The following is an 11,353-nucleotide window of genomic DNA, read 5'->3' as shown; positions in this document are numbered from 1 at the left end:
CAGGCTGGACAAGAGCAAAACTCCATCTCAAAAAAAAAAAAAAAAAGAAAAAAAAATTTAATGGCCTATTAGTTATGTCTCCAAAGCTTCTTATTAAACAATATTGGATGTAATAATTGAAGCAAAATGTATATTTCATATTATTTTAAATTATTTAACCCTTTTAAATGGAGGCATAATCTGTGGGGCATAGGCCAAAAGTGGCACATGAAGCCCCTGAATGTTTTTATAAAAGTGTTATGTGTTATTTATAAAAGTATGAAAGAAAGAAAAAGTAACAGAAAAAATATTCTAGCATTGCTCAGTCGTAACGATATACTGTTCTAGTTTAGCTTTCTTTAGAGAATCAAACTGCAACTCATTCAAATCGCATCTATTACATTAATTTCAAACTACGTTAGTAGAAAAAAATTTTTCTCTCTTAAAAAGTTTCTATGAAGTCTATCCTTATGCTACACTAAACTAACAATTAAACCTTAGACTGAATAGTCTGGAGCCTACTGTGTTTTTTGTCTCATCAATAATTAAATTTAAGGAATTAGGTGCTTGCTTGTCAAAACATTTTTATTTTATTTACTTTTCTAATGGTTTTATAAATCAAATTTATGTTTTTCTTTACTCTTTTGTATTCATTTTTCTTAGTCTGTTATTATGTACAATTTAAAAACTTGCTAGTGCATTTTATTTGTAATTCCAGAACACTAAGACCTGGTGATAAAGGATGGGTTGGTAGAGCACGTGTTCCTATGCCTTCTAATAAAGATTACGTTAATAGGCCCAAGTGGAATGTTGAAATGGAGTTCGGCAGGGTGAGAAAATTATTTTTCATTTTTATGCCCATGAAATGATTAGAATACTTCAAATACATTCTGATAAATTAATTATACTTTAATGAGTTATATATTAATTAATTTGATGCATGTAGATACATAAAACATATGTCTTAAATTCTGTAATAAAACATTTGAGTTTTTTCTTACTTTTAAATTGTTACTTTTTTTGGCCTTGTCTACTTAAATAATTTGAACTACTTAAAATAGTTCTTATGAAATAATTAGTTTAATTTGTTGTTAATATCTTTGAGCAAGTGGTTGTGTTATACGGAATTTAAATATTCGAATAGATCAATCGAATAAACACTACTATCAGTGTTGTACAATTAATATTTCCTTCATTGCATATTTCCATGCCTTCTGATATAAGTTAAGTTTTAAAGTTATATTTAATTTTGTAATCTTTTTCTAAACAAATATATTAGCTAACTTATTTCCTTTTAACGGAAATCATTAGATTCCCAACCACATAAAAATTAATTTTACTGTTATATGTCAGCATTTAAGCATTTCTCTTAACTCTTAAGTTTCAACTCTTACTCTTAAGTTTCTCTCTTAAGTTTCATTTCACACCAAATAATTTTATTTGCTTAACCTCCATTTCATTAGCATTGACTTGATTTTTGATAATGATTAATTTCTTGAGAGGTTGCAACTTTCTTGTAGTTTCTTCTTTTCGTTGCTTCTCTTTTCAGAATGATTAATCTTGTTACAAAAATTGCTCTTTTTTTTTTTAAACTTATATTTTAATCAAATTTATGTTTAATTTTAATGTAAGACAGCATGATGCCATCTACAATTGAGAACTTTTTACTAATTCTGATTTGCTGCATAAAATTATTATATTAATGCAGTTTATGTGTTCCCACCTTTTTTTATTTGGCTGAAATAAAAGCTAATTAAGTAATATTGTATTTTCAATATTGTATTTTTTATACAATATTATAACATGGATCCATATGGTTCTAAAGTCCCTATATTTTTCATATGATATTAATACTATTTGTGTTAAATAATTATTGGATTAATGCATTATATTTGTTCCTACATTTTTTTTTTATTTGTCTGAAATAAAAGCTAAGAAAGCAAATAAAATCTTAGTATTCTTAATACAATATTACAACATGGATACATGCGTTCAAAGTCCCTATATTTTTCATATGATATTATTACTACACACAAAAATGGAATCAGGCTAATGAATTTAATAATTAGATTTTATTTCTATATCATTATTATTTAATTGATTTCGAGTAATTACCAGAAGTTTAATTGTGCATTTGAGTATTTACTTTTTAAAGTGACAATTCTATAATTTTTTTGATTGATTTTTCTACAGTTATTGCTACTAATTTCTGTATGTTTTTTAAAATCTTGATATTTTCAAGGTGAAATTATTTATTACAGGGTACAGATCTTAAATATTTTTTTTTTTCATCAGCTCAATATATATTTTTTACTTTATATTGAACAGAAAAATCTTCTATGCATGAAAATGAAATCGTAATAAAGCTACTACACAGAAAAGAAAATTGTTTCATATGGTATTGTAACTATCTAACCGTTAAATATGCCTTTTTAAAAATGGGTTTGTGTGTGCATATTATACCAAAAAATCCTTTTTTTTAGTAAAATGTTTATCTGATTTTTTCTTTAATCTACTACAAGGCAAGTTATTTTTCCGATTTTATAAAATTTTCCTGTGTTTCGTACACTTAACAGCTTTAAGTTAAGCAGGTAAAAAAGTTTTTCCTGGCTAATTTTTCATTAAATTGTTTTTCTGGTCCTTAAAAAGTGCCTATTTTAAAGGCTTTCAGGTTCTTTAGGAGTTTTTATTTTGTATAGAGTATTATATTTCCTGTAATGAATTTCAATTAAAAGAAATAATTTCTATTTGCAGCATACAGTTATATTGTATCTATATGTAGTATATTTGTTACAATTAGTATCAATTGATTTATTTTATTGTAATGTTTCCTTTATTTAGGGGCCATCTAAGAAACCTTTAACTCGTATCGAGAGGCATATGCGGCAGATGCAGGATAAGAAGAGATTACAAAAATCTCAAAGAGCCGTTACTATCAGTATTGAGGGTAGAAAAATGGCTATTTGATATATTAATTAATTTTCTAATTATTGTAAAGTCAGTTTTGTTGTATATTTTGTGTTATTTGTGAATAAATTTTATGTTGTATACATATAAATGTTTTAATATTTTTTTGTGTGTGATTATTTATGCTTTTCATATGAGATAAGATACCTTGCATGATTTGCTCTTAATTTGTTGCCTTCAATGTTTTTGTGTATGTTACCTTCAATGAGTGATTATGTTAGTCATTGTATAGAAAGTGTTTAGTTTTTAGGATAAGTATGAAACATGGAAATTTATTTGTATATTGCCTAGTTATTGTATTGAATGCTTTTCAATCGTTTGGGATATTAAAAATTTCATACTTTTTTTTTCCTTTTTCGAATGGCAGGCACTGAACTTTATTCGTTTTGCCTTAGAAGATGCCAGAGTTGTTACTCATTTTGCGTTACCCAGTGGGCCAAAGTCACGGAGGCGAGTAACATTGCCCACGCCACAAACCTGTTCATAGGGTGGGCCACATTCACTCATCACACACAACAGAGAACAACACAAGAGAAACATCCATACCCAGAGCGGGATTTGAACCCACTGCCATTGGCTTCGCAGTCAGGTGCGCTAACCGTTTGTCCACCTGGCCTGCAAAATTTCATACTTTGCCGATATTTCATTCTATTGGATGCCTTGGCAAGGTGTGAATATATTTAACAATAATTTCATTTAATGATTTGAAATGTTATAGGTGAGCTTTTTATTCTGGACACAGTTTGAAATGCATATTTAAGAAATTGGACACAGCTCAAAAAGCATGTATAAGAAAAGTATATATAAAAGCATGTATAAGAAAATGGACACAGCTTGAAATATGTCTTTGAAGAATGGACACAGCTCTTAATGTGTGTTTAAAAAATGAACATCACATTTGACGTTTTTGGACAAACCATAGGAAAGTGATTTAGCATGTGCATTCTGTAGAATGCTAAATTTTGTACATTCATATGAACATATTTGATATACCGTCAAATTTATATGACGTCTGTAAGATGATTTTTTTAAATATCTGAATTTAAATTTAAAATCTCACTTAAGTTTTCAGCTTTAAAAGAAAGCTTTTTTTAAAAAGCGGGCAAATTAAAAAAGTTTGGATAGTTAAAAATTTTAATTTTCTTGAAATTTTCAGGTGCTTGTTCTATTTGACCAATTTATTTTTATTTATGTGAAAAATATTTTTCAAAGTTTTGCGGGGTCAAAACTAAAGGTCCTCAGAAATTTTGGAAGAAACTCATCAATATACAAGCGGCAATACTTTTTGTCAAACGAGTGAATCACGTACTGACTGTTATTTTATGTTCTGCTGTGTTCACTCTAACTATTAAGACATAAATACTTTTAGTCTGCTTTTCTATCACTTCTAGAACCAACAGTGTACCACAAAATTATATACTTCTGCGAATACATTACAATTATTAGTACCTAAAAACAATAAATGCGTGGTTAATATTTGATGTGACTTTGAAGTAATAAGAAACTTTCAAGGCCATTAACTGCTTTTACCAAAATTAGACAAGTATGAAATTTGTTTGAAAAAAAAAGCCTTAAGTATAGCAGAAGTTAAAATCAACTCATAGATTTATGGTTACTGATTCAAACTTTTTAAAATGTGGCCCAAAATTTTGACATCTGTACCTGAATAATTGAATATAGAAATAGTTTTGAGAAAGTTGTAAATTGTTAAATGTGATTTAGGTGCAATATACAAATATTGAGTGCAATATACAAAAGTAATACGTTCCCTCACCTAAATAAAACCTCACTCAAGTTGATACAATTAATATTGGATTATTCAAAAAGTAATTTAATTATTTTTTTTATATGAAAGATGATTTTCTTATAGTGATTAAATATCCGAATTTCCCAATTGATCAAAAGTTATAGAAGTTTTTTATGGATAAATAGTACAGTACAATAGCGGACAAAGTTTTTGATTCCATAGATTTTTTTTGGGAGTAATCAAATGAGAACAAAACCAATTGATTATTAACAGTTTCTGAAAAATTCTCCATTTTGAACAAATTAACTTTCTATTGCATTATTTTGCACTGAATCAATTTACGACTTGGCCAATAAAAAGAACAATTTAGAAGCAATTAAGATTTTGCCGAGGCAGCCTCCTCACATTTTATAAATGAAGAAATACAGCCCCTTATGGGATAAAAATTTTTCACTCTATGTTTATGTAATTAAATTTACAGTGTATAAATAGATATTTTCTTATGTCTGAAGAAAAAATTGAAATAGAAATTTAGTAAGAAAATGTCTCCATTTCAAGCGAGCTTTAACATTTCCTTGGTGAAAGCTGTTACTAAATCATCACCCACAGAGGAAATGGACGTCCCTGTTGCTGGGCCGTAGGGAAGGTCTTGGTTTCAAATGTCCCAGCCAATATAATTAAAAAAAAGTGAAACGGTATAAAAAAAAAAGTTAAATGAGAGAAAAAATTTACAAGTAAACAATTTTTATTAATTTTATTTATTTTAGCACAATTCAAATCATGAGATTAAAATTGCAAGTTCAAATTTTCGATTGCTATTGGTTGCAGATTCAGATAATTTGGATAAATACTAAATAATAATAGAGAGCTCCCAACTCTTGAAATACTTCCGCATCCACTGAAAAGTTGTATCGGTAACCATAGGTCTGTGAATTGCTTTTGTTTCTGCTATACTTAAGCATTCCTTTTAAGCAAAAGTAATACTTGTCTAGTTTTGGCGAAGGCAGTTGTTAATGACCTTGAAAGTTTTGTTAAATTTCAGTTTCTTTCTACTTTACGGTTTATTTTAAGGACACGTTAAATTACACCACATATATGGTTATTTTTTTAGATACTAATGAGTATGTAATCGCACAAATATATACTGTTCACTGTTGGTTTTAGTTTATTTTGATGGTTAATTGATTTTGATGATGTTTTTAAATGACCTTCGATGGAAAAGTCCACTAAAAGTATTTATGTCTTAATAGTTTGTCAAACTTAGTAGAATATAAAGTAATATTATAATATAAAAACATGCATTCTAAAACAGTATTGCCACTTGTAAATTGATGTGTTTTTCTCAGAATTTCAGAAGATCTGCAGTTTTGACAACCAAAACTTCAAGATTAAAGAATTTTTTTCCCGCCAAAATGAAAAAACAAGTGTCTATTAGTTTTACATAAAGAACTTATCATGGAAAGATTTAGCAAAATCAAAAATGTTCAGTAAAAAAACCCTGCCTAACTGTTTTAGAAATTGGCCCTTAAAATTGAATATCATTTCTGTATCTGGATGTACTATCAGTTGATTTCTTTTCTTAATAAAACAAAGAAAATTGTGTCTTAATATATTGAAATTTCATTATTAAGCTAACTGAAAAGGAAATTATAATTAAAAAATTTTGTAGGTAAAAGCTGAATGATGCTTATCTAACTCTCTAGGAGTAAAAAAGATCTCGTAATGATAATCTTGGGTACTTTAAACATTCTGAAAATTTATGAAGCACTTAAACTTTTTATTAAAAAGTTTTTTTGCTGCATGGCATATAGATGAAAACAGCGGATCGTGATATTTCGGTGGCGTAATGGTAAAATGCATGTATCTTTCATGATGCTGCTCAATCAAAACCAATATTCGTCATTAAGCTTTTTAAAATTTTTTGCCTTTAAATTATTCAAACTTTGTAATTGTTCTGTAGACATGAAAAATTTCGTCTATCAGGTCCGAATTATAAAAACTCATTGGAATAAAAGTTGCCTAAAATGCAGCTAGATCCAAATACCTTTTGAAAAGCAAACTAGAATATATATATATATATATATATAAAACATGGCTTTTTCAGAAATTAAAATTAAATAGGTTGGTAGCTTAATTACCTACTTTATGTAATTGAGAAGTTTTATTGCATGGACTATTGAGACGCATTTACTTACTAAAAGATCATTAGGAAAGAATTATGTTCATTGGTTTTTGATCTTTATTATTTTTTTATTTAATTTATAACCGAGGTTGAACAACCGACCCAATTCTGAGTTTATGACTATCAATTTTCAACTTCGTAGCCTTGTAATTTTGATCCCAACCCAGAAGACAAAAGAACTCCTGGACAAATCATTGGAACAAACTAAACTTTGTGGAGGACTTTTTAATGGAACTAACCCACATTTGAGTTACATTGAGAGAAAAACCACGAAGACTTTCTACGGTTAGCCCGACGGCAAGGGGATTCTAACCCGTTAATCGTCTACCACTGACGATATTTAACGTCAGCAGTGTCGTCGGTGTGAGCTGGGAGCAGAATTTGTAACAACCAACTGCCGCTGGGATTTGAACTTGAGTTATTTCCTTGGGAGGTGAGTTCTTTATCCTCTGAGCTACAATGACTCAACTCAATAGTCTTTTTTTTTTATAACCATTGTTTAGCAGCCAACCCAATTTCGAGTTTATGACTACCAATGTTCAACTGCGTCGCCTTGTAATTTTGAACCCAACCCAGAAGACAAGGGAACTTATGGATCAAGTGTTGGAGGAAATTCGCTTCATGGAGAACTTTCTAATGGAATTAACTCGCATTTTCGTTACATGGATAGGAAAACCTTCCACTGCTAGCCTTTTGACAAGGAGACTCTAACTCATGATCCGTCTACCATTGAGAATATTTTACGTTACCACTGCACTCGGTGTGAGTTCGGTACCAGCCATCGCTGGGATTCGAACCCGGGTCACCTCATTGGGAGGCGAGCGCTCTATCCCCTGAGCCACCATTTTTAAAATCAGTAATCTGTCTTGTAATTTTGAACCTAACCCATAAGGCAAGGGAACTCTTAGATCAAGCATTGGGACAATCTAGCCTTCTGAGTGGACTTTCTGATTCAACTAACCCGCATTTGCTTTGCATGGAGAGGGAAACCACTAAAACCAAGGAGGTTTTAACCCCATGATCCGTCCACCAAAAAGGATATTTTACGCCAACACTGTGGTCGCAGAGAGTGGAATTCGCGAATGCACTATCCCCTGAGCCACCGCGGCTCGGTTTTTAATAATTAATATTTTTAGGCTAGATATAATTTAATTTTGTTTAAAATCTAACTGGCACCGCTCCTTGATGGCTATGCACTGGAAATGCGTACACAGTTCACTTCAGAACACTTCGCTCACTCTTTTAACTTAAGACTTGAGTGATTTCACTGCTTTTATACTTTGTTTAATAAATTTAGGGGTGTGACTTAATTACCACTATAAATATTAAATACCAATTCACTAGTATATAAGACATGTTACTAGAATCTATCTAGAGGTACCTTTTGATAGATGAAAGGTTGACATAGTCAATAATTAAATCTCCTCAAGGGTACGTCCTCTGTTAGCTGTCGCTCGCCATCCTTTAATACTGCTTGCGTGATTCTTTTTAGATTGTTCGCTCGCTTATATCACGTGCTTAGATAAAGCAGTAAAAATTAAGATGTTTGAGGAAATAGATAAATATTAATTATTGGTAAATTACTTAATTCAACAATTGTTGTGTTGTTATTGTTTCTAATGCAACTTGCCAATACCAGCAAGCATGTTTGAAATCAAGCGAACTTTAAGGCAGATGGTGGATTTCTTGATTTTTCAGTGCCTCCATCTATGGCCAAGAATACGACATCAACCACACACAGGTCAAAACTCGTTTTACAGTGAGGACCCAATTATTCACCATTCATTCATCCACAGCTCGTAATTTTAATATGAACCAGGAAACGATTAATCTTTAATTCGTCCACCAGTTTTAACGTCCACCAGTCACCTCAACAATTGTAAATAACGTAATCTAACTTAAAGCTAAAACGATATTACTTTGTATTGCGCGATTAAAAACTTTATTCGCTTCAAAAATGTACAAATATTAAAAAAAAAAAAAAAAAAAAAAACTAAAANAAAAAAAAAAAAAAAAAAAAAAAAAAAAAAAAAAAAAAAAAAAAAAAAAACGACATGTTTCAAGAGCTTTAAAAATTGGCACACATTTTAAAACTTGCCACACGTCAATGTAAAGAAACAAAAATGATTTGAAATAAAAGCGAAAAAATGGAAAAATAAAGGTGAAAAACCAAACTAGAAAAACTACTTCCTACAGAAAAGATGAAATACAGCACATGAAAAATCACAGTGGCCGAGAGGCAAATGGGGATAAAATGCATTTCCACCTGTCATGAAGAGTTGGGGAGGAATTTATATTACATTTTTAGTATTTGTATATTTTTGAAGCGAATGAAGTTTCTAATCAGTAATATCTTACTGCTTCAATTTCTTGGGATGATTTTTTTATTTAATAGTATTACTTTATGATGAAACGGTAACAGCAATAAGAAAACCAAGAAATGGTAGTTTGTGCACTCTATAAGAAGTCATGTTGTTGTAGTTGTAGTTCATTTACGTCACACTAGAGCTGCACAATGGGCTATTGGCGACGGTCAGGAATCTTCTGATCATCCTCAGGGATGATCCGAAGATGCCATCACAGTTTTGATCCTCTGCAGAGGGGATGGCACCCCTGCTTTGGTAGCCCGACTACCTGCACGCGAAGTCGAGCACTTTACGGTAGAACAGTTTAACGAGGACCCATACCGCACACCCTCGGTCCCTAGACAGACTGATCCAAGTGGACAGCCACCCGCACACTGACCGCAGCCAGTGATGATTGATTTCGGTGATCTGCTGGGAACCGTGTCTTAACGATCAGTCCACTGCGGGACATAAGAAGTCATGAGAATCTCTTTAAGGCATGCTCACTTCCTTGTTTCATTCGATGCAGAATGCCAACAAAATAAACTGAGGCATTTATTTTGGTTAAGTTCGGTTGTCAACATCACCCTTTCTTCACTATCAGTTTTCTGTATGAGCACCGCGGTTCGAGCAGCTAGAAGTTTTCGTTAAAGTAAATGCGGCTTAAATTTTTTTTTTCGAACTTCACTATAAAATAATTCAAACACTATTATCTTGTTGAAATTATATATATTGTCTGGTTCGCATCCTGTTTGCTATTGCTCACCAACTTTCAGAATTTTTGCTTGGTTCTGAAGCGACGTGACATCACTCATCATATTCTGCATTAATTGTTTTTATAATTATTTATGAACTTTAAGTTTGTTTTAACTACAACTTTAACTCTTACTTTTTAGAATTGCATTTTAATGTTGTTCTATTATTATATCTTTGCGTATTTGCATCTTAAATATTTGATGCCTCATTTAACCTAAATTAGTCACGTATAAATTGTAAATAAATGTACCCAAGACAAATTTTATGATGGTTTTTCTTTGATGGACCAACATGAATATGATGGTAACCATCATGAATTTCCATCAAAAACCATCATATTTTATGATGGTACCAACAAGACTGACCATCACCTCATATTAGGAATTGGAACAAATTTATGTTGGACCAACATGAACAAAACCACCATGGTATGATGGTATTTTCCGATAGTCCAACAAATAAATCCATCAAGAACCAACATGGTTTGATGGTAGTTTTTGATAGCCCAACAAAAAAATTAATCAGGAACCAACATATGTTGTTGGTCTCAACTTATATTCCATCAAAAATCATCTTAATTCCTGATGGTACCAACAAGACTGACCATCACCTCATATTAGGAATTGGAACAAATTTATGTTGGGCCAACATAGACAAAACCAACATAATTTGATGGTGTTTTTCAATGGTCCAACAGAAAATCCATTAAGAACCAACATAGTTTGATGGTATTTTTTGATGGCCCAACAAAAAAATTTATCAGGAACCAACATATTTTGATGGTATTTTTCAATGGTCCAACAAAAAAAATCCATCAAAAACCAACAGGGTTTGATGGTATTTTTTGATGGTCCAACAAAAAAATTTATCAGGAACCAACATATTTTGATGGAATTTTTCAATGGTTCAACAAAAAAAAATCCATCAAAAACCAACATGGTTTGATGGTATTTTTTGATGGTCAAACAAAAATATTTATCAGGAACCAACATATTTTGATGGTATTTTTCAATAATCCAACAAAAAAAATCCATCAAAAACCAACATGGTTTGATGGTCCAACACAAAAAAATAATCAGGAACCAACATATTTTGTTGGTTTCCAACTTACATTCCATCAAAAACCACTTAATCTCTGCTGCCACCATCAAGACTGACCATCACCCCATGTTAGAAAACCTATGTGTGTTGATGGTTTCCAACTTAATGTCACAAAAAAACCATTTTATTCCTTGGTACCATCGAGATAGACCATCACTTCATATTAGAATTTGGAACAACCTATGTTGAACAAATATGAGCTAATCCAACTTTGCTCCATGGTTTAACAAAACACAAATGAACGAATTCCAACAACAATCATACTAATTCTTGATG

The 11,353-nt window shown here is 31.0% G+C and overlaps 1 protein-coding gene across 1 annotated transcript in view; it reads left to right on the top strand.

The window, feature by feature from the left end:
* LOC107443445 (protein IWS1 homolog) overlaps positions 1-3,037 on the top strand; it is a gene marked incomplete in the record, with an annotated part of 31,651 nt that extends 28,614 nt beyond the window's left edge. Inside the window, 2 exon segments of the mRNA XM_071183684.1 lie at positions 698-809; positions 2,821-3,037. Coding sequence (XP_071039785.1) covers positions 698-809; positions 2,821-2,946 — 238 coding nt within the window.
* Between the last annotated feature and the right edge of the window lie 8,316 nt (positions 3,038-11,353).

Source organism: Parasteatoda tepidariorum, chromosome 7, assembly GCF_043381705.1.
Source record: "Parasteatoda tepidariorum isolate YZ-2023 chromosome 7, CAS_Ptep_4.0, whole genome shotgun sequence".
Lineage (NCBI taxonomy): Eukaryota > Metazoa > Arthropoda > Arachnida > Araneae > Theridiidae > Parasteatoda > Parasteatoda tepidariorum.
This window is presented reverse-complemented; position numbering and strand designations above follow the sequence as displayed.